The sequence below is a fragment of the Saccostrea cucullata genome, unplaced genomic scaffold (assembly GCF_032062105.1).
Source record: "Saccostrea cucullata isolate Sc308-1 unplaced genomic scaffold, CSIRO_AGI_Scuc_v1 ctg1341, whole genome shotgun sequence".
Taxonomy (NCBI): domain Eukaryota; kingdom Metazoa; phylum Mollusca; class Bivalvia; order Ostreida; family Ostreidae; genus Saccostrea; species Saccostrea cuccullata.
The window spans coordinates 239,032-263,560 of record NW_026930817.1 but is presented as its reverse complement, the minus strand read 5'-3'; the positions used below and the strand labels follow the sequence as shown (position 1 = coordinate 263,560).

At 31.4% G+C, this 24,529-nt stretch overlaps 2 protein-coding genes across 2 annotated transcripts; one reads left to right on the top strand and one right to left on the bottom strand.

The window, feature by feature from the left end:
* Nucleotides 1-989: 989 nt before the first annotated feature.
* Nucleotides 990-8,769, bottom strand: LOC134230210 (dolichol-phosphate mannosyltransferase subunit 1-like). Its single transcript, XM_062711985.1, has 10 exons — nt 8,631-8,769; nt 5,869-5,968; nt 5,428-5,461; nt 5,224-5,300; nt 5,047-5,072; nt 4,752-4,893; nt 4,574-4,584; nt 3,504-3,527; nt 1,767-1,881; nt 990-1,515 (listed from the first exon to the last, which is right to left on the bottom strand). Exons 1-10 carry the CDS (start codon nt 8,729-8,731, stop codon nt 1,411-1,413), a joined length of 735 nt encoding a protein of 244 aa, XP_062567969.1. The 5' UTR covers nt 8,732-8,769; the 3' UTR covers nt 990-1,410.
* Nucleotides 8,770-8,929: 160 nt separating this feature from the next.
* On the top strand, nt 8,930-23,880 carry LOC134230209 (protein FAN-like). The gene is made up of 32 exons (XM_062711984.1): nt 8,930-9,065; nt 9,229-9,327; nt 10,464-10,542; nt 11,194-11,249; nt 11,557-11,647; nt 11,914-12,027; nt 12,482-12,534; nt 12,781-12,913; nt 13,023-13,094; nt 13,728-13,836; nt 14,122-14,215; nt 14,327-14,409; nt 14,794-14,873; nt 14,959-15,049; nt 15,201-15,264; nt 15,356-15,458; nt 15,680-15,749; nt 16,105-16,236; nt 16,437-16,479; nt 17,065-17,234; nt 17,778-17,907; nt 18,031-18,089; nt 18,438-18,502; nt 19,341-19,408; nt 20,157-20,218; nt 20,969-21,030; nt 21,371-21,427; nt 21,531-21,666; nt 21,813-21,854; nt 22,048-22,150; nt 22,438-22,547; nt 23,137-23,880. Exons 1-32 carry the CDS (start codon nt 9,028-9,030, stop codon nt 23,220-23,222), a joined length of 2,754 nt encoding a protein of 917 aa, XP_062567968.1. The 5' UTR covers nt 8,930-9,027; the 3' UTR covers nt 23,223-23,880.
* Nucleotides 23,881-24,529: the final 649 nt, after the last annotated feature.

The following is a 24,529-nucleotide window of genomic DNA, read 5'->3' as shown; positions in this document are numbered from 1 at the left end:
AAGCGTCCAAGTTTAAATTCAGAACAATAATGTTAAAACCAGTAAGCCATGAAATATGAAGTTAACTTAGACCATTATCAGACTCCAAAGTACACTGTTATAATACAATTGTTGGAAGCATAGAAACACGGAACCACCCCCCCCCCACCAAAAAAAAAAAATCAGAAGTGGGATAAGGTATCTTGTAGGAGTAAGCATCCACTGTCGACTGGTCACACCCATCATTTGGTCCTTGTCATAACCAGGCAACGAAACATCCTGTAGACAATTAAATAAAGGCCAACAAAATGTTGACTTAAGACAAGACAATTGATTTGATTGCGTCGTCTTCTCGTTTTAAAAGTTATTTGTAGCGTGGATCTTATATATCAAATCAAATGGGAGGAAAGAAATCCATATGAAGGGGATCATGGTACAGTATATGTTGCTATAAAAATGATGGATCTAAATCTAGATTCACTATCTAAACATTGAAATGAAGGCTGGGCAAGACTTTGTGTCCCCATAATTAAAGATTCAGGGGTACCGTTTATAGTCTTTGCCATTTCTGTCTGCAAAAATGTTTTACTTTGCATATAATAAATGAGTGATGGAACTATGGCTTTTAAAAATATTTCACAGGCGTTTCCCTTGTGCCAAGACCCATTTCTACAAAAAATTCCACACTTCTAACCTTGGTCATAACTTTTGAATAGTTGGTGCTTGAGCTTTCATACTTCAAAGTGTATAAAAATTTTGACCTTGACCTTAACCTTAGATCCACTTTTTAAAAAACTTTAACCTTGGCCATAACTTTTGAACAGTGAAACTAGGATTTCATATTTCACAGGTGCATTCCTTGTGACAAGACCTTCCTTTAGTTACTAACATTTTTACCTTTTGCCATTTTGACTTTGACCTTTGGAATTTGACTTGTGTTTGAGAAACTTTAACCCTTCACATAAGATCCCATACAGGGGCATCAGCGTTCCACAAACACATACTCGGTATTGTCTTAAGTTCTCTTTTGTTTTTTATGTAGAATTTATTTTATAAATTCACCTTTATGTGAACAGATCTGCAAAACTGAGTCACTGCCAAAAGGGCACAATTAGTACTCATTGAATATCTGACAGATATTTGGAACACTTGATCTTCAAAAAATACACAGACATTGTCTATCAGATACACAAGCATCTTTTGAATATCAACTTTGCAGTTACTGTGGTAATTGAACAGACATCGGTGTTCATATTTGGATGCATGATTTTATGCATAAAAGCCTTTGGAATTCATGCAAATTAACATGCAAGCCAATCATTTGATTACATCATAAAACCAAAAACAAGAGAGTTATTCCTTAAATACAATAAATATAAGAAAACTCCTTTCTAAACAATAACAAATGTATATTCATCTCAAAATATACAACTAGGTTGTTGCAAATAGATACATAAGTCCTTTGAAAAATTGCACTATCTCACTCCCTCCAAGTTTTGACTCTCCATACACTCTGTCAACAAAAGTAATTGGAACCTACAATTTAAAACGTTTTTTAATTTACATCACACATATTGAAAAAATGCTATATTTGTTGATTCAAGGGCACTACAATCTGTGAGAAATATACTTTTCTGTAAAAATCACAGCTGTACTTGAATGATACAGAAGAGGCCAGGTGATGTTCATATTCCTATTATAAATTATTTATGTCCATTCATATACCTGTATACATTATCACGTTAAATTTAAGACACTGTGATGCTTTAGATACATCCAAAACTGACCTCCCCAATGGTGAAGCCAAACTGTCTGGCTCTTATGATCATTTCCATCTGGAACACATATCCTTTAGAAATACAGGAATTCACTAACTTTTGCAAAACATCTTTTTTGTACAATCTGAAATTTAAAAAAGTAAGATCCAAATCCAGATTCCTCATAATTTGAAATTCACACATATTTATCGCAAATACCGTAAATCTGGAAATTTTACGTCGATTTTATTTTGCAATTTATCAAAATGGTGTTGATTAATTTTTACGTTTCAAAATTTTGTATGCTCTGTTTATTTTCTTATTGGTAATTTATTTTTAAGAAAAATATTTTTGCATGTATATTTGCTAAAAATTTATCTACAGCAAAAATTTCCAGATTTACGGTAATATGACAATGTACAAAAGTATATACATGTATATTTCAAATTAAAAAAAAAAAAGGCTGACACTTCTACTGTGTCTACACATCCTACAAAGTGAAAGGTATGGACTCTCAGTGTCTCATCAGAATTTTATTACTTAAAACACACATTTTACTTTTTTAATCATGTTATACTGTATGTTCATGGTTTATGGCTTCAAAATGATTAATCAATTTTCAATTATTTGTTCCCTAATTAATTAAGAAACATGGGTGAAATCATTTACAGATGAATATCTTTGTATAGGGAAATAGACAGAAACCTTCAAAGCAATCTTATACAAGTTTATACTACAGATATATACTGATATATATTGAAAAAATTACAACTTTTATTTCATGTTTTCCAGTATTGTTATCAAACAATTTAATCCAACTTTAAACAACAAGTATGTTGTGTGACATTTACCTAAAATTCCTGTTATTGAAATTGATATGACGATACCCCCCAGAATTGAAATAAAAATTCTCATCATCTCCCTTGCGCATCAGTAACAGCCTTGATTTTCTTGTGCATTGAGTTCATCAGAGCATTTATCTTTCTCAGAGAATTAACATAAATGATTATATATAAAGCCAACAATCAATGAATATTGATTTTCGATTTTTTTACATTTGTTTTCTCGTTAATGTCTATATAACTCTAATGACATTTTATCAGGTGAACATGCTAAAAACATTACATACGGCGAATATAAATTTCACAAAGTGCCAAGCTTGCGTACAATTATAGGTCAGAGAGTTTCTGTCAGTATTAAGGTGAAAATATGAATGTAAATCTTGTGTGTTCGGTGTCTGATTGTTGACAATAACCGATGTCAGTGAAAAGCAGATGTGACGTTGTTATGCATTGACATGGTTGGTTGGAAACCTGTGTAATTATTAACATTTTTAAAATTTTAAAAACAAACTGCACAGCAACATGTTGTTGCCTTTTTATTCACTTATGACAATTACGGACCCTATGTAACTTCTGTCAGCCATACCATGATTGCAAAAATTTATACTGAAATATTTTTAAAACGATGTCGACATGCATCACTACAAAATGGGATCACAAAAATGTCATCATCAACATGCACGTGTATTTGGCTTTTAATCACTTCCCATATGTGACGCCATACATTTCATGGTTGAGTAATTTTGACGAGCGATTTTAGTGCACAGTAACCAAATTACACAACTGACCAATTTTCATAATTTTCGGCCACATAGTTAAATATTTTTCGCTATAATGCTTTTATGCGTTTCTTTTTCCTTTCAGTATATTTGAAATTATTCATCATCAAGTTTATTTTAATAATCTAATGATGTTTAACATTTACCTAAAACTTCCTGTTACATTTGGTGTCACAAAACCTGGTAACAAAAACGATTATATGCCAAAAATATGGTTAAACATTTCAACAGAATATTTCATTTCTATTTTTTTTTCTCTGTGATAACTATTTGAAAGTAGGATGAGTTGAATTCAACCCGAATGTAAATTTTGCCAAGCAATAGGTCAGGAGCTAAGGAACCCTAATATGAATGTAAATCTTGTGTGTTGGTCTTTGTGTCTGATGTCAGTGGGCAGGGACTAAACGTTGACATGGGAGGCCTTGTGTAATTTAAAGCGAAATTGTGACGCACAAAAAAATCCAAATGTGTGTTAATTTTGTTCAATTCCTAAAAGTATTAGGTTTCAGAAAATTACAGGTTTCAAAACCTAAAAACTCTATTTTTATGGAAAAAATAAAAGTAAAAATAATTTTAGTATGCCCCAGTGATATTGCTCAGTAAGTTGGGCTACCTGTTCGCGTGCACTGAAAAGCTGAATAAGTTTTTAGTTACCATGGTCTCAAGTACAGGAATGAATGTAAGGCAAAAATTTAGATCTTTTTAAAACGTTTTATGCAAAACAACTATTTACATTTGCATGCCCAAGTTGAATGTTGTTTACAAGTTTGAGCTAAAAATAAAAGTGGCATGACTTTGACAAACATGAAAACAACGAAACTGTAGATACAACCTTTGTTTTTCCAGCACTTATATCGTGCAGTTTTTTCTTGCAGTTTAATTGTCATATCTTAGCTATATACTCATAATTTTCATAGGTCTTTCTCTGTATGCTACAGATATCATAAAGAAAGGCATGATTTTGACTCATTGTGTCCTTTTAAATCTATTAGACAGCATTTTTAAATCTGTTTTCATTTTTTGTGAAACATTACTGTGTTATAGTAACCCCTAAGAAAAACGGACAAAAATGTTACAATCTCACACTTTCAACTAAATGAAAAAAACCTATGGACGTGTTTGTAAAATCTGACCAGCTATGTTCAGCCAACCAAATCATGGACATTTAAACCATAAATGTTTCGTACAAATGATTCCTGCAGATCACACGCCAAATGCGCCCATCTTCTTTACAAATTTCACAATGTAATGTAAATACAGTGTATAAGGAATCACTGTCTAGATAGTAGAGTTTACCAGGGACATCAATAATAGTTGGAAGGTAGGGATAATTTATGGATAACTGGCTTTCAAAGAGTTCTCACAGAAAAAAAACAAATAGAAATGGAAATTACTATAATGTTTTGGTTAATGAATTCCTCTGCTACATTATGTCTGTACCTTATAAGTTTCCTCTTGAAGTCCCAGCCAGCCACACCCCCTGACCCAATGTAGCGTGTCCCTGAGACCAGGTCAAGGTCGCCTTCCTTCTGTTTCCTGTGGAGAGGATAATCACTCAGGTATTATATGAACTATATGACAAACAAAAATGATGTGAGTTTACCTTCATAATCAATCATTTGAAAAGCTGAACAAAATAATATTTGTATGCTTGAGTACAACAAACAAATATTCCAGAAAAAAACTTACTTGATAAATTCTGGGATGAATTTTGGCTGCAAAATAGAATGATTCAGAGATCAAATAAGATATATATCTTCATTGTATACTTTTCTCTTACAGTATTTTTTTCTATCATAATGCACATAATGGCATAATAAATTTATTATGTTTATTGTTAAAAAAAATTGTTTTAGTAAAACTCACATGATGTGAAAGATCTGCATCCATTATTATAACGAAATTTCCTGTAGCATGTTTTATTCCATGAATGTATGCAGTTCCTATAAAGTGAGAAAGACAAGTATTTACAAGATTTCAGCTACAAACGTATCAAGTATTTCCAGAAGATACTGTTCTCCTGGTAAACTTGATTCACAGGAATAAAATGATGGCTTGTAGAAAACTTACCTAAACCAAGCTTTTTCTCCCTTGGGCGCAAGACCTGTTTGAAAGAAAAAAAATTGCTGGATATATGTATATGTGTACTATCTTTCATTTCAGCATTAAAATGTGCTGGGAAGGGGGGTTTTCCTCACACACACACACACCTCCAAAAATAATCCTACTTTTCAGCATATGTAATGTATACCACTTAAATTTCAAGCATTGCCACTATATTCATTCAAAAACCGAGACAGAATTATGTATCTTAGTATGTGTGCAGGATAAAAATTCTAGAAAAGAGATTTTTTTCATTAATCATGATTGCAACAGAGAATTAATAGAGTAAAAATTTTCTTTTGAATAAATGAACACTATGAAAACTTAAACATTTTCTGACATAAATAATTCATGTTGACTTTTGTACATGTACAAATTTAACTAAAACAATCATTACGGATAACATACAATTTTATCACTTCCATAAATCTTCTGAAGTTGTTTGGCAACCTCTAATGTTTTGTCTGGACTTCCATCATCAATGACAATTATCTCATACTTATAACCACTGTAAATTAGAAAACATGAAATATATACTATATAGTAATCATAGCAGAGACAATAAACAATCAAATGAATGTGACTCAGATGTGATAAAATACCTGAAATAAGTAAATTCTTTGTTTAAGGATAATGTCCAGAGGTATATATTATAATTCAAACATTTTGGTTTCAAAGATAAAATAGTTGTGTATAAAAAGAATTAGTTATTGAAATGTTGGAAAATAATTTTAGTGATACATCATCAGGTCTGGTACAATCACTAGATTTAGCTAGTATATTTTTTTATGATAATGCTCATAAAGCTATAATAAATTTATTATCAGTATGTTTATCGTTAAAAAATTATTTAGTAAAACTCACATGATGTGAAAGTTTATTATTATTTAAATTTCCTGTAGCATTTTTCTTCCATGGTGTGCAGAAAATATCATTTTGGTGCAGTGATCATTTTCAACTTTGAACTCATCTGAAAACAACTCACAGGAATTAAATGATGGCTTGTGGAAAAATGTATTTTTCTGTGCAATTGAAATCAAAAAAATTGCTGGATATATGTATTGTGTACTATCTTTCACAGTTAAAACAGTTACACACACACCCCTGAAAAAAAAACTTTTCAGCATATGTAATGTATACTACTTAAATTTCAAGCATTGCCACTATATTCATTAGAGAAGAGTATGGGCAGGATAAATTCTAGAAAAGAGATTTTTTTCATTAATCATGATTGCAACAGAGAATTAATAGAGTAAAAATTTTCTTTTGAACCAAACAATGAAATTAAACATTTTCTGACATAAATTGTCAAATGCAGCAAATTTATAAAACTATCTAACATGCAATTTTATTGCTTTTAAATCTTCTGAAGTAAATATTAATAGTCATTTTTTGCGACTTTTTGACAATCTCTTTTAACCACTGTAATAAAAAGAAATATATTATTAGAAAACTTACCTTGAAATAGCTAGATGTGATAAAATACCTGAGGTAGGTAAATTCTTTGTTTAAGGATAATGTCCAGAGGTATATAATTCAAACATTTTGGTTTCAAAGATAAAATAGTTGTGTATAAAAAAAATTAGTTATTGAAAAGTTGTACTGGACCTGATCATGATATAATGCAAATATATGTAAAGAATAATATATTTCTATGTGCCTGGATCTATAGATCTGGGGCATATATTGTTTTTGTCCTGTCTGTTTGTTTATCTACAAACTTAAAGATAGAGACTTCATACTTGGTATGCATACTTGATACTTCACTAATGAAAATCCTTTAAATGACACCAAGCTGAATGACCTTTTGACCGTGACCTACATGCTTAAAATAGCTTTTTTGTCTGCAAACATTAACCTTTGCCTTAACTTTTGAACAATGAACGATTGAGACTTCATATTTGGTATGCATACTCCACTAATAAAGCTCTTTCAAATGACACCAAGTTCAATGACCTTGTGACCTTGACTGTGACATATATGCCAAAAATGTTTTTTTTTACCTTCACCATAACTTTTATACCATAAAAGAGAGAGACTTCATATATGGTATGTATGCATACTCCACTAATTAAGTTTTTTTTCAAATGACAGCAAGGTCAATGACCTTGTGACCTTGACTGTGACCTAAATGCTAAAATAGCTTTTTCGTACCTTCTCCATAACTTTTGAACCATAGGAGATAGAGACTACATATTTGGTGTGCAAACTCCATTAATTAAGTTCTTTCAAATGACACCCAGGTCAATGACCTTGACTGTTACCTACATGCTAAAAATAGCTTTTTCGAAGTGTGTTGCAACTGGGTGCATAGGTTTCACAAACAAATCTTGTTGAAGTTATATTTTGTATGATCCTCACTATTTAGCTGATTGATCCCATGGAAGATCTAATATTTCTTGGGGATCAACATCACAAACTTTAGGGTTATAGATTAACTCTCTTGTAAAAGGTAATTTATTTTAATTCATAATTAAAATATGGATATTAAATATTTCTTGGTAAATGAAATTTATCTAATTTTTGGCTCTGTAGATTTACATGTCAATGTAAGAATGTTATTACACTATTCAAGAGCAGGTTGGCCTGTATAACGCAACTTGAGGATATCATAAGTAAACAAAAATTTCCAAAACAAGCTTGAAAATGTTCAAACAGATGAACTGTTCACTGGGCTGATTTAAGCAGTGACTCACTTAAAATGCAGAGTTCAACAGAGACTAACATAAGACAGTTCTATTTTTCTTTTTATTCGGGAAGAAAAACATGGTTTTGTTTAAACCACAATGTCAAGCAAAAGGAAAAGTGCATTCAAAACATTTTAGCATTTAATTTATAACTATGAAATTGAGGTATGGCTGTATTTTTTTCGGGGGGGGGGGGCTCTTGGGAAGAGGCTTAAATTTATTTGTAAATTGTAAGCCCATTAATGTATTTTTTTTTTGCAATAAGTAATGTCTCGTCGTTCATGAATTTCGCACATAAAAGATAAATGACACTTGTGGAAACCTTTTACTGAGGAAATAACTACATCTATGTGATCCCAACCACCTGTTTACACATCGGGTTCGACAAACAACAGTGCAACGTGTTAGTTTTGATGTCAATAACGATAAACATAAATAAAGAACTAAAAGATAAAGATAATTAATGATAAAATAAGTAAATACCTTTCGTTGAAGTATTTCACAAGAAGCCAAATGATGACAGGAAGGTTTTCTCTCTCATTGTAAGTTGGCAGAAGGACCGAGTACTTGTCATCGTCAGCCATCTTGAAAATGAAGGTGAAGGCCGAAAGGGAGAATAATGTATTTACTTTTTTAATCACCTATAGAGCCATAATCTTTCAGCTTCAAACTTTTATTTTATTTTTTTTTATTTTAGTAATTTACATTTGAATTGAAATGTGCCAATTTAGAGAATTTCATTGCAGAAGATAATTTTGCACAAATGACTTCTCCCGACCTTTAAACCGGAAGAAGGATTCTGTACTTTCACTTTTGTGTGTGCCTTTGGAGAGGATGGTTTAATCAAAAGTTTGACGGTTGACAGATACACCTAATCACTATGGCGTTTATTGAACACGATATAGCTGACCAAGAAAGGTATTGTAATCACTTCAGTTTCTAACAAAGACATTGTTTACATGAATAATAGAGATAGCTAGGTTTAGATTTGGAACAATCCTGAAATGCAGAATGTCATGTGACTAAAGGTAAAACACTTGTGTGTTTTATTTAAGGCCTGTATTTTTTTTTTATTTTACAGATTTAACTTACTACTATTGGAGCCAGGGGAAATTTATTTTGAAGATTACAGTGTGACATATTTCCCTGAAGGCACGCTGAAAAAAGACAAGGGAAAAAAGTAAGCAGAATCTATCTCTATTGTTGCTTGTAAAGATCCATGAGTGTTTAAATCAGGTTACTTGGTTTATTCCAGATAAGTACAATTTTAAATTTCATATTTCAATACTTAATTTAGAGTCTTGGGCCTATTAATTTGGGAAACTGAACATTGTCGAAGGCTGTTCCCAAAGTTAATTGGTATCTCTGTACCAAACTAAGTGATGCCACTGTCCCTGCTTTTATGAAACAAAAGAACTGATAAATTTCATTCCTCTGTTAGCTAGTCAGTTTGTTTGTTTATGGTAAAATTTTGCCTCCGTCAAAACATTTCAATGAGAAAAGGTGTGGCTTTCATACCATTATTTCATGTGTGCATACATTTGGCAAAACCTTTCAGTGTAACTATAATTCATAACAGTGCGACATTGACCCTGAAGAATACTTAATTTACATAGGTAATTTAAAGGAGAGAAGATGGAGCTTTCATATTTCACTTTCTGATTATTGGAACTGCACCTTTAGGGCTGCATAATAATATTGATATTCTATATAGTATCAGTTTTTTGAAATTTAGAATGTCAGAAACTTTTTAGTTTGTGCACAACAGTAAGGTTGCTGTTATATGATTGCAATTTTGTGCAAAACTATAATGAAATGATTAATCAACAAGAACCTTTTTGTTACAAAAAATTAACATGTTTAATTATCTTAGTTTATTACAATATCGTTATACATTTTATTAGAGGTTTATAAAATAAAAAAGATCCTCTCTACTGTTATTAGAAGATATTGCAGTACCATGAAGTATTTTCATTACTAAGATACATGCATGAGAGGTAGCATGCAGATGATTCAGTATTTAATGGATCAATATAGGAATAGTAGGCATAGATGATAAAATTAATTCCATTTGTAATATGCACTGTTAAAAGATATTTAACAATTCAACATATTTATAAGATTATATTAAGATTTGTAATAAATTTAATAAAATATTCTGGTCTGAATTCTTTTACATATTTATTTATCTTTATTGTATAGGTAATCAGCTATAAACATTTAATGATTCATGTTAAAAACAACTCATATTTGTTAAAAAGATTCTTTGAGTATTACTGTCTTGCATTTTGAAAGTGTGAAAAAAATCTTTTATAGGTCGCAGAAGGGGCATCTTAAAATTTGTTCCAAGTCTGTTGTTTTTGTTCCCAAAGCTATCCAGTTTCCAATACTTAAGGTCAGTGAAAATTGTTTGAAAGCTATACACACTGTACATGTACATGTATGTAGATTGCAAGATGTAGTACAAACTGTACAATAAGTCAATCTGTCAAAGGAAAATGGGTAATATTATGGAATTGTAAAATTGTCAGGAAATATATAAATTTTGAAATGATACACAATCCTATGTATTCAAGAAATAATCAGTTTAGATGTACAATGCATTGAATGCAATACAGATTATATTAACTTACAAATGATTCATAAGTGTCTGTTTCCTGATTAAAGGAATAACTCTCAAGGGTGAAAAATGAACATAGTAAGAATCATTAATGATTTCCTTATTTTGTGAAGCATAAAAATCTACTCTTATCATTATTTTATTTTAAATTTGTACCAGTGCAGATTTGATTAAACAGAAGAAATTGTATACTAATACACATATACATGATAAAAAAAATTGTCAATTCTTGGAATGAAATTAAAATATAATTATATAGAATGTCCAACATGTGGGATATATGTAACAAATTAAGGTATGGTCACACTTACAAGAAAAACATTGTATTCATTTTTTATTCATTGATTAATCAATACTTCAATATATCTATTTTATAATATTGTTGTGGTTTATCATCATCATTCATTATTATTGGCATCATTACAGCTTCCCTTGAAAAATGTCACATCAGTCGAAGAATGGACAGGGGACTTGTTTTCCAGGTAAAACTTATTTGTGAAAAACTATACTGATATACAGTAAATATATTATATTTAGCGTGTACGATATTAAGAGGAAATTGATTTTTGAACAAGTTAGTCTAGATTTGATTTAGCACATTTCTTTATGTTCTTATTTATGCATATAAGTGCAGGAGATTTGGCGTTGTACTTAATTAGCGGAGGTTCCTTCCCACCAAAAGCACTAAAAAGAATACACAGCCAATTGTATGCTTACAGTAATTTGTTTCATTTTCATATTTATTGCATTTGACTTTATAAAAAGAATACTTTATTTTGTTTGTTATAGGTTGGAAAAAGATAAAATTATAAAGATAACGTCCAACCGAGCTGTGAAAATGAAGGAGAACAACATTATTGGACCATATTCATTTTTCAGGGTATGCAGATCTTTACTGTTAGTATTGTATGAAATAATTCAGATAAAAAAATTAGTTCAGAATTATTTGTTTATGAACTGAATGTTGCTTTCTAAATGATATTATAAATTGACATGCTTTATGTCTTATTTGCATGACTTTGAGATATATACAGAAGAAAAGGCATGGATTCAATTGTCAAAAACATATGACCATAAGAATAATATTGGGTCAGATTTTTTGTTTAAATAGTTTTCAGAATGTAGCTTGAATTCTCTCTGTTTTAGGAAGCATCAGATTACATTTTCCAGCTGGACTATGTTTCGGTAGATGATTGTCTGCCACAAATCTGTCAGCTTCACCGGGCGTCCACCTTACCCCCAGGGGAACAAACTGCAATGGTAATGATCTATATGTGTTTCAGAACAATTTTTAGCTCAATTAAGTATGAGCTTTTCTGTTTTCTGTTGTTGCAGTTGTTGTCATTATTGTTGTTGTCATTGTAAACTTAAATTGTCACAGTTTCATTTTCTTCTCCAGAACCACTAGTACTCTTTAAAAATCTTCTTCTCAAAGGCAGGGTTAATCATTGATATAGAAACATTCTAAGGTAGAGAATTCAAGTCTTGAACCAGGGAGTATGGTGGGGCTGCAATAGACAATCCAAGTTTTACATAGGAATACGTAGGAAAGAAAATCTGAGGAAGAACAACAGGGACATACTAAGTGTCTTTTGTGATCATTGTGGCTCTTGGATGAGAAAAATGACTTAAGCTGATGTTGTCATATACAAATATATTTATATTTATGCACAGGAAGATGTTTTACATAAGTACAGGTTTCATTATTTTGCAGATAAATGCCATAGTCTTATCAAGACAATCAAGATGTAAATTCAATACTAGTTGGTAAGATTTTAGATTTATCTCAAATCCTAAGAAAAAAATGCATTCTGTTTCACATCTTTTCACAAGGAAAAATTCTTTAAATTTTAGATATTCTTTTCATCAATTTGTCAATGATGATGTTTGTTTAAAATCTTAAAATCTGGCTGTTTTTACCTTCTTTTCAACCTCAGAGTTGTAGGAGTTAGTGAATGAAAATATTTTTTTTTTCTGCAAGTTTTGAACAAATCATTTTCATTGTTTTTATAGGCTGGAAGACCTATATGAGAAGATTCAGTGTGAGACTCAGGGAGATAGAATTCTGCCTTTGGTCACAAACCCTGGCCGAATCATGCTGACGTGTAAAAGATTGTACTTCCAACCCTTCAACAATATAGAAAAGGTTATCTTTCAGTTAAAGCATACAAAGAGAAAATGTATTCATATAATCTGATTTATGATGTCATAAGGGTATGCAGTCTGATATTTGGAATAAATTCTCCTTGTTTTAGGTTCCTGTGATTAAGATAAGGTTAAAAGATATATCCAGGGTCATTAAAAGAAGATTTCTCCTACGTCATGTCGTAAGTACATATTTTAATTGAAACAAAAATGATATTCATACAGAAAGTCTGTTTGTTTGTATGTTGTTTAACATCCCTCTAGAGTATTTTTCACTCATATTGCCACATAAGGATCAACACCTTACTTTGGAGACACCCTAACCACTTGGTGACCAGAAAGTCTGAGAGTGGCTTCTGAACTCAATGTACCAAACTCAGTCTCAAGTAGCAATGTTGTCTCACAGTACAAATACTTTATGATTGATTAATTAAGGCACATAATTGACAATGAACTTCCGGTTCTAATGACTAGTAAAAAAATCCCAAGACCCAGATGAGCTTCTCAGATCAGAGGGTGTGTTGCATTTGTCTAGATCTGTGTTTTGTCTCTCATTTAAATGTTTAAACTTTTATATGTTTTGACGGCTTCTCCGGGACCAGTGGACCAGTTTTTTTAAAAGGAAACTTGCCTAAAAGCATCTGTGGGGGAAGGAAATTCAATTTTTTTTCAACTAAAGAGCCATGCCCTCAATTATGGGGAGATAATTAAGAATTTAAGGAAAATTTGAATTTTTTGCCACTTATTCAGTGTTTGCAATGTAAAGCAAACTTGTAATCTAGATAATGTTGCTATTTGTACATTCTGTACTGTAGGGAATAGAGATATTTTGCAAAGAAGGAGCTGCATGCTCACATATATATCTGAGCCTGAAATCAGCTAGAGAAAGAGATGAACTTTATGATACAATACTCAAACAGAAAGGCAAGTTAATATATCATGTTTTTTTAATGTCTTATATTAATGGAAAATGTATATGATTAAAGAACTTATTTAATTTATGAACATGCTTACAGCTGTATACAACAATGTAACAATTAGGCTATACTACCTATGAGACACAAAGAAAAGATAGGCAATTTTGAATTTATGTAAATGCAATACATACAATGCTAAGTTTTGGATTTCCTAGGTACTTAATTACATGTATATGATATAAGTATTCTTCAATTTTCTTCAATTAATGGATTCAACATTATTAATTTATAGAGCTACAACTAGAGGAAGCATCTCAAGATGACATGATGCTAAGATGGCAGAGTAAAAACCTCTCTAATTATGACTACCTGATGTACCTGAACAGGTGTGGAACAACCTCAATTATTTTTCATTATCATAATGTGTACATTTGTCTTAATTGGATGCCAGCTAGTTAAGTATTCATTTTGTAATGTTTTTTTATGGTGCATTTCAGCCAAGCAGACAGAAGTTTTTGTGATCTAACTCAGTACCCTGTCATGCCATGGATCATCACAGATTTTACTTCATCAACCCTGGGTAAATCATAATACATTATGACATGCCTATAGAAAAGTGCCAGGGTGATGTTGCTTCTTTTTATTTAAAGTGTAATTTGTTATATCCGTTAAGTTAACAGTATATTTTAAAGACATGGGGATGGAAAAATCGAATTACTATAAGCATCCATTCAGTATAAGCATAGTTCTACTGTACTTAAGATTTTGAAAAGAATTGAATAGATAAAACATAACAGTACAAATAGTTACACAAGGATCACAATGAAATTGTAACTTTTAATGATAAGTTTACCTGATTGCTTGTTTCATGATAAAAGAGGTAAGATTGTTGTGGTATTACATGTATTTGGTTTTAATGGAAATAAAATAAAAAATTGTTTGACATGCTGGCATATTTTTGTAGATTTAGAAGATGAGAGCATTTACAGAGATCTAAAGAAACCTATAGGAGCATTAAATGAGGAGAGGATCCAAAAAATGAGGGTAAAGTTATTCATTTCATAGGATGTTCCCTGTCAATCAGATGATATTATGTAAGTTATACTTGTACCCTTGTTGATTGTTTTAGGAGAGATATCAGGAGATGCCAGACCCTAAATTCCTGTACGGTTCTCACTACTCGACCCCTGGTTATGTTCTCTTCTATTTGGCAAGAATAGGTAATTATTTATGAATAATTATAAAACCTTGTAAATTAGTCAAAGTAGTAGAATATCAATTTTCCAAGGTTTCCCCAAATATATATGAAATTTCTATAAGGGCTTGGAGTAAAAAATGTATTTATGAATGATGAAATTTCATCATTTTTAGCTCCTGAGTATGTGCTGTGCTTACAAAATGGAAAATTTGACAAACCTGACAGGATGTTTAACAGGTGAGTAGTAGTAAAATCATGTGATAGTTATCCGGACTGGCTCTGTTTGGATTAGTTCTTTTAGATGACAACCTTATATGGATTATTTTAGTCTTGATGACACCTGGGCTAATTGTCTGGAAGGGGCAGCTGACTTTAAGGAATTGATTCCAGAGTTTTTTGATGGGAGTGGAGAATTTCTTCTCAATAAAGGGGTAATAAAATGTCTAATTTTTGCATTAATTCCATTTTAAAGTGTTGAGATACAGAATAAGCTCTTCAATGGTACTTGTACATATTAACATGAAATTCTGCAACACATAATTTATCTTTAAGAATAAGTATTTTTTGACTGAGTATATTTTTTTCATTTGGATTCAATATTTGTGTAGATATATATGATAAGGCTTAATCGGGAGATGTTCCTTATTTCTAGGTCAGTAACTTTGGTATAAGACAAGATGGCCGACCTGTTGGTGATGTAGAACTTCCACCGTGGGCTAAAGGTTAGATTTATGATACAAATAAAAACATTTTCCCATAGGGATAGAAACTTAAATTGTTTATGTTTAACAGTTGTGAAAACCTGCTGAAATGGGGAATATTACATTACAGATTTGTAAATAGATTGATTCATAAAATTATTTGAGCCATGGTCAATTTCATACAGAGTTTATACATGTATGTGAGTTGTGACTGAATAAACAGTCAAACCTAGTTGTCTTAAATTTGATAGGGCTGAGAAGAAAAATTAGAGATATCTGAGGATTGGAGATAATTGATTGTAAAATACTGTAAAATAAAATGTTATTGGAACTTTCTGATCACTTTGACAATAATGTGAACGTTATTCTACTTTAGACCATCATGATTTCATTGACAAAATGAGGGCAGCCCTGGAGAGTGACTATGCCTCAGAACACCTACATAACTGGATAGATCTTATATTTGGATACAAACAGATAGGAGAAGAGGCAGAAAAAGCTGATAATGGTATGAAAGAAAACTTGTTTAGTACATGTACAAACACGGATATTGTGAATTTAAGGATACAGCGAAGTTGTCTTGGATCCCCAGCTATATAATTTAATGAATCTATAAATTCTTGGTTGATGCTGCATATAGAAAAGTTTTTTAAAGTAATCTTTTTTCAAAATCAAATATACTGTATATACTTTTTATTTTTGTTTCAGTTTTCTACTACATGACATATGAAGGAGCGGTGAATTTGGACGAGTATGTGATTTAATATAATATAGATTACCATGCATTCTTCTCCAAACTTTGCATGAAAATTAATTCTACCGGTATAAATTTTATCCCTATGTATTTAGAAGGGAAAATAACTGCTAAAGGCAGGGAACCTACACTGGTGTCTATCACTCTTAATTTTTTCCTTATATTAATGAGAGAAATCATTTGCATATAAGCAAGAGTGAGCAGGCATATGATGAACTTCATAAGAACTAAAAAATACACCTCTAAATTAATATGGATGCATCCTCTTGCAGTGTAATTGTACAATAAGGTCTGAAGTTATACCATAAGTGTCTGAAGTTATACAATATTCAGGTGTGAAGTTACACAACAAGTGTCTGAAGTTAAACAATAAGAATGTTAAGTTAAACAATAAGAATGTGAAGTTATACAATAAGAATGTGAAGTTATACAATAATTTAGTGTTAGAAGTTATACAATAAGGTCTGAAGTTATACAATATTAAAGTGTCTGAAATTATACAATAAGGTCTGAGGTTATATAAAAGAAAATCAGCAGTTTGACACTCATGTGACTGATGTAGCCCATGATTCTTTTCCTTAGAATCGAGGACCCAAATGAAAGAGCCAGAATAGAGATCCAGATTATGGAATTTGGTCAGACTCCCCATCAATTGTTTGAGAAGCCACACCCTCCTCGATTCACAAAGGATAGCATCAGGCATCACAGTTCCACTACAGCATCCAGTAGTTCACAGGAGAATGAACTGCAAGGTAATTTGTTGGTGTAGGACAGAAATTTTTTCTATGTGTTAGTCCTTTGAAGCAGATTTTTCTACTGTAAATTACTTTTTATTTGCAATAATTTTATTTTCATGTAATTATGTGAGACAGTGTTCTCGCAAAAAAAATTAATATAATGCATATAATAGTATTCCTTAAAATTACATAGAGCAATAACCATAATTCCTGAAAATTTTGTCTCGCTTATTAAGAGTCAATAACTATCTCACGAAAATAAGGTGTTGCAAAAATTCAGTGATCTACAGTATTTTAAAGCTTCAAGGTACATGTAATTTATTTGTGTGAGACATTCTCAATGGAAACAGTTTAATTCAAGCATAAATATTTTATTTAAGAAGGACAAGTTATACAAGATAAATCTAAATATGTACCTTTTTAAGAATTTCTATGCTGATAAGCACAAAGTCTTCAAACTTTTGTTTGTGTGATAAGAAATGACAATATCTTTTTTAATTAGTAATGAATGAATGAATAATCATATTGATTGATTGTTTAATATGTTTTTTTTTCAAGATTTATCAGTGAAGGAGGATGAATCTATTCAATCTGCAGAGTCCAGTATAGTCAGTTCCATACAGAGTTGTCTTTCTTTAGATGATATATCAGCACTTCAAATAACTCATCAATATTCACTACATAAAAGGTAATGCAAAAACTGCTTTCTTTGGGGGGGGGGGGGTTAATGTAAAGTATTTTTAGAAATATTTTTGTGATAAAATAATTCATTTTAAAAACTTTTTAAGATTTCATTTAACTTTTTTTCCAGCTGTGTCACTGCTATGCAGCTGACTGAGGATGGATGCAATATATTTTCAGTCTCACAAGGTACCATGTATTGTTATATTGTAATGTGAAATTATGACTTTGATTCTATGAGAAATGTAATTTATAACTAAACCACAGGTGTATTTGTAAATTTGATTTAAAGCTTAAATGTAATTTTTATGCCCTCGGATTGAAAGATCCCAGGGGGTATATTCTTTTTGTCCTTTCTGTCTGTTTGTCTGTCAGTTGTCAACTTTAACCTAGCCCATAACTATTGAGCTGTCAAGGGTAAGTTTATACCTCCTCAGTCTACGTCCTACTTCAGAATTGTGTTATCACTGGGGCATCGTGTTTCACACACACACACATCTTGCTGTAATTGAAAAATTTGCATTTTTCCCCTTTTAGATACAACACTGAAAAGGTATTCACTGGAAGACCAGAGGCAGCTCAGCTTTAATGTTTCAAAAATGGTAAGAACAATTTGAAGGGATTTCTATATGCAAATTCATAGTGTGAATTGTAATGCATTGGTGCTTTCAAAATCATCTCAGCTACATAGCTTTGCATAGAGCTTAAAGGAGCTGTTATGAAGAGATATGATAAGAAGTATTCTTAAATTGTGTTCATAGACATTGATATCTTTCTTCATAGTAGTTTAGCAGCTAGGTAGTTGCTACATTATTAAAGCTGATTAGTAATTATCAGCTGTACATATTATACATGTACTATCAAAATATGAAAGAAAACAAGATGTGTTTTTGAAACACTATGCGCCTGGTGGCAACAAAGTTCAAAAAGCTATTTTTAGCATATAAGTCACAGTCAAGGTCAAAAGTTCATTGACCTTGGTGTGATTTGAAAGAACTTAATTAGTGGAGTATGTATACCAAATATAAAGTCTCTATCTCCTATGTTTCAAAAGTTATGGCAAAAGTTTGAAAAAACTATTTTTAGCATATAGGTCACAGTCAAGGTCTCAAGGTCATTGACCTTGGTGTCATTCGAAAGAGCTTAATTAGTGGAGTATGCATACCAAATATAAAGTCTCTTTCTCCTATGGTTCAAAAGTTATGGTGAAGGTTAAAGTTGATAGTAGACAGACAGAGACAAACAGACAGACAGGACAAAAAATATATGCCCCAATGTATTGATCCAGGGGCATAAATATGGTAAATTAAAAAAAATAGTTGGATAAAGTTTAGCCTAAGCAAGTCTGACTCTGTAAGCCTTTAAAAAAGCTGAGTATTTTTATTGAAATACTTATGTACAGAAAGTATTATGAAAGATGACTTTTGTTTTTTTTTGCAGGCATTGTCTTCTTGTATAGTGATGCCTGATAATAGAACAATTGTTGTTGGATCTTGGGATAACTATGTGTAAGATCAAATTTTGTCTGAATTATAAGATTAAATTGAAATTAATTTGAAGAGAGGAAAAATATCCATCTTTTAATTTCATCATACTTATCTTTATGGACAGGATCAACGTTCAAATATGTAAAAACATTAGTATATGATATATATATTATTATAACAGTAACTTGATCTGAAGGGTCGTATCACGTCTCGTTGACAGGCGCGGATCGTCAGATCTAACGAGACGCGAAGCGTCGAGTTTGATCTGATGATCCGCGCCTGTCAGCGAGACGTGATACGGCTCTTTGGATCAAGTTACTGTTATAATGATAAATTTATTATATACCCCCTTATAACTAGTCAAATATAGCAAAATGAAAATGTATAGGTCAATTGGGTAAAATTTATCCATAAAACAAAGCATAATAACAGGGGACTTTGTAACGCGTAATAAAAATAACGTCATGTTTCTGCGTACTACGTCATCAGTTTCAGAGAGTGGTGATATGGATTCAGAAAATCACAGTGTGGTGATCCGGAAAGTCGGATCACGACGTCACGTGATAGCGTAAAATCAACAGTAAAATTGAGTGATACACATTAGGTATATAATAAAAAGAACTATAGCCATGCTGCCTTAATCTTGTGTTCTAATAACCATGGTATTAAACAAGACATTTGATTTTGTAAAGATTAATTATTTTTCATTTATTTTGTTATAGAATCACCAGTTTAAAAGTAAATGCTTTATTTTTATCCTTGTGTTCAGATATTTCTACAGTGTAGAATTTGGACGTACTTTTGACACTTTAAAAGCACATGATGATGCAGGTAAACATTTATTATTTACAGATATACTATTGATATATATATATACAGGTTAAACAAAATATTTTAAAATATACCACTGCCTTAAATTTGTATAATTTTTTAATAATGTAAATATGCACATGTACATGTACATCAACCAATAATATTATTTTAGATGTCTTCTTTGAAGTGGTGTGATACATGTAACATTTCATTTAAGATTATTATACTGTTTTCCAAAATTGTTTGATGTCCACTTGTCCACAAAACCTTGCCAAAACTTTTAATTAACTGGAGCTAAGTCTTTTGAAAAACTTTATAAAACTTAAACCTAGGCCTTAACTTTTGAACAGCTGTCGCTAGGGTTTTCACACTTAACAAATAGTTCCTTGTTATATATACTTCATATAAGACCTTCCTTGGGTACAGATAGTTTGTATTACTGTTAAATTTCCTTTGACAAGATATTTCTTTGGAAACTAACAATTTTGACCTTTCTGACCTCAGCCTTTGTCTTTCACTACTTTTTGAAAATTTTAAACTTTGACCATAATTTTAGAATGATTGTACATGTAGCAAGGGATATCATATTTCACAGGTGTTTTCCTTGAGACCAGACTTTTCTTTGGGAACCAACATTTTTATCTCTTGACCTTGAACTTTGTTTTACAAACACATCTTCTTGTTTTCTTATTTTTTTTCTGTATTTGAAGATTCTGTTTTTAAAACAAATGTAACAACATTATTTAAACAACTCCTTATGTTTTGCAGTTTCCTCTGTTGTTTGGAAGAATAACAATCTGATAACAGCATCATGGGACTCAACTGCAAAGGTGACTACATTGCAATGCAGGATGGAAATTAAAGTACATGTAGTTGATATATAAAAAGAAACTTGAGAAAAGGAGAGTTCAAGAGAAATGGGAATCAATATGAAATATAGGAAAAATAATTTAAATATCACTCTACTAATGACTGAAGAGTCCTTGTTTAGTATGGATAATATATAACCACAACTCTTCACAGCACTGAAAAGAACAAGAAATGAGTTAGTTCTGTTGAGACATGCATGAATTCATTTCCAGCATAGAACCCCTCTCTGTAGCTGAATAGATAAAGAGAAACAATCTAATGTTAAACATATAAAGTAATGATCTATTTCTGCATGTACAGGTGTGGGAGTTTAATCCACCAAAGGAACCACAAGATTTTAAAGCAGCTGTTTTCCAAGTAAGCACCCAAATTTGTTTATACCCCAAAATTTATGTTCAGCTCTTCACTTTTCTCTGACATCCTTTTTTTTTATATTAATTATAATTTTTCATTCTTTCAGGGACAACTAGATCTTGATTCTGGAGTTTCTTGCCAGGACATCGATGACACTGGTTCGCTTCTTGTGACTGGAACTGAAGAAGGACATGTTGTAATTTGGGACGTCAAATCTCTACGTCCTATTGCAGAAATGGAAGGTACAGTTCAAAGGAATTACCTTATTCCTCACCATTTTCTGTGTGATTAAGAAATAATATTGTTCTCTAGAATTCAGTTTTGAAAATTTCCTTTTCCTATAAAGTACTCTGTTTCCATCTGCATGTATTTTTTCTCTCTCTCCTAGAAGTTCATAGTGGCACAGTCAATTCACTCGCATTTACTTTTGGTAAGTTTTATGGAACATTATCATTAAATTATACGTATTTCTCTTAAATGTTCAACTAAAATTGTAAAGAGAATCATTTATTTGTCACAATTATTTCTTTGTGCAAAGAAGAAAATATATTAACTTTAATTTTAAAGGAAAGAAATAGATGTTTATTTTCCATGAAAAAGCATTGTGCTGTTACTGTTAACAGATAGTAGAAGACTGATTTCGTGTGGAGCAGACTCGGTACTGAAAATCCTAGATGTAGAGACACAGACAGAAGTCTTTGTCAAGAATTTAGGACATCAAATTCTGTAAGGAACACCATATGTATCACACTCTATATTTTCTTATGCCAGCTAGATAATTGTTTTGAAGTGAATTACTTCTATAAAGTTTGTAAATATTTCTTACAAGAAATCTTGTTTATTGGAATATGATTTTAAATATATATGTTAAGATGGACAGAGTTATGATTTATGTTTTTGACTCTGCCAGATACTAAATCCATCCATGTGTTGCACAATATTTTCAGGTACAGGTAACAGTGATTTTTCTATATCATTACCTTCTGTGAATTTCACATTTCTTTTTTACATAGTTGTTTAGCCTGTTTGGAAAGTCTGATACTATGTGGGACAGAGAATGGAGAACTAGAAATTTGGGACATTGAGAAAGCCAGTGTATTGTCAGCAATTAAAGGCCATAATGGTAAGATGATGTTAAATTGAAAGCAACATATTTAACATTACATACTCTATATAAATTGCAAATAAAGTACCAATAATTACCAATAAATAACAATCTCTCTAAAAAGACTTGTTATTTCATAAGTTACATGCAATCTTATCTTGAAAGTAGGAAATCATGGATCTTACAAAAAAAAGGATCAGATTCTTTGCCTGTTTACCGTGTACTACTGGAATTATGAGCAGCATATTAAGTTGCATTGAAAAACGTTATTATCCCTTCCTGGCTATGAAATGGTTTATCTGGCTTTTTTTCTGAAATGAACATGAAGAGAGGAGGAAGAAGTGTATTTATAGCCTACCATATGGTCATTAAAACAATTTGATGTGAGAAATGGATCAGACTGATTAAAATCAAACTTTCTCTAGCTCATTTTATTCTATTACATGCAAGTCTGAAGAAACTTAATTTTTAGGTCTTGTGATTTTCAGCTTTCAGGATTCTGAAAATGAAGCTACAATCAAAATAAAATGAAGCTAGTGAAAGTTTGATTTGACTGTAATTTTTTTTTTTCTTTTTCACTAATTTTTTTCCAATGTCTTTGTTGTAGAGCCAGTGACCTGTATTGAGATGGGGAGGAGGTGTGTGCTTACCGGGGACAAAGGGGGAAGCATCAGTGTGTGGAAACCTGGCTGACCCAGAGAATGTTGAGAGTGTTACAGGACCGTCAAGTGCACAAATTATAGGACAATGATTTTAGCAACACTGAATGTAACATATTTATTACTTTTTAATTTTTACATTATACGTGTCAAAAGACATTACTGAAGGATGGACAAAACCTTAAAAAAGATCAAGTAAAGCATGTTAAATATTGTCAGTACAGTACTAATTTGTGCAGTTATTAAAACAAACATTCCACCAGGAATAAATATCAAAAAAGTTTGAAAAGAAACACAATATGGATAAGTTTTCATATTTTCCATTGTAATGTGTTGAGGAATTATTGTATATCTTAACTGTACATCTACACGTATATCTGAAAATTGATCATTTTGAATTATTTTCAAATTGTTATAGAAATATTTTACGTTTTGTTATCTGTTTAGTTGATACATGTACCTTTGATTGTTGAATCTAGTCTGAGATTAAAAATACTGTTAGCCATCAGTAGATAGACCACAAGATTTGCTCTTCATCTGTTATTCATAAAGTGTAGATTCTATAAAAGAAGGCAGTTGTTTTCCATATAATACGTACATTATGATTGTATATAGATATATATTATGAAGATACACATTCCAAAAAAAATTAAATCACAATCAAGATAAAACATTTTTGAAAATAAATCATTTATTCTTGTATAGTTATTGAATCCTTATTTCAGTTCTTATTCCTCATATTATGATTTAGACGAACAGTTACGAATTCAAAAGGAGTAAAAGCAGTGATTTGTCCTACCATAAACTCATCAAAATATGAGGTGGAAATCTTGTGCTAAGAAAGAATAATACACAATTATTTTTTTATACTTTTATGCTTTTTAGCTCACCTCTCAAGTGAGCTTTTCTGATCAAAATTTGTCCGTTTGTCTGTCATCGTCATAAACTTTTCACATTTTCATCTTCTTCTCAAGAACCACTGGGCCAAATTCAACCAAACTTGCAACAAAGTATCCTTGGATAAAGGGGATTCAAGCTTATTCAAATGAAGTGCCATGCCCTCTGCTAATGGGAGAAAATTATGAATTAGTGAAAAATTGAAAATCTTCTTTTCAGGAACCACTAGGCCTAGTCCAGGAAAAATGATTGGGTCAAAGTTTAACATGAATACGTAGGGAAAATCTTTAAAATTCTTCTTCTCAAGAACCCCTAGGCAATGAAAAATGAAACTTATGTGGAAGCATCCTCTGGTAGTGTAGATTCAAATTTGTTCAAATCATGACCCCCGGGGGTAGGGCGGGGCCACAATGGCCGATCAAAAATTTACAAAGGAATTGTAGG

Bases quoted from the DNA above. Each gene is read 5' to 3' on its own strand.
- LOC134230209 (XM_062711984.1), top strand. From the start codon at position 9,028: ATGGCGTTTATTGAACACGATATAGCTGACCAAGAAAG. The intron at 14,216-14,326 runs GTGTGGAACAAC...GGTGCATTTCAG, and splicing joins TACCTGATGTACCTGAACAG to CCAAGCAGACAGAAGTTTTT. The intron at 21,031-21,370 runs GTGACTACATTG...CTGCATGTACAG, and splicing joins CATGGGACTCAACTGCAAAG to GTGTGGGAGTTTAATCCACC.
- LOC134230210 (XM_062711985.1), bottom strand. From the start codon at position 8,731: ATGGCTGACGATGACAAGTACTCGGTCCTTCTGCCAACTTACAATGAG. The intron at 4,894-5,046 runs GTAAGTTTTTTT...TCCTCTCCACAG, and splicing joins TTCATCCCAGAATTTATCAA to GAAACAGAAGGAAGGCGACC. The intron at 1,516-1,766 runs GTCAGTTTTGGA...TTTAAATTGTAG, and splicing joins TTGGCTTCACCATTGGGGAG to GTTCCAATTACTTTTGTTGA.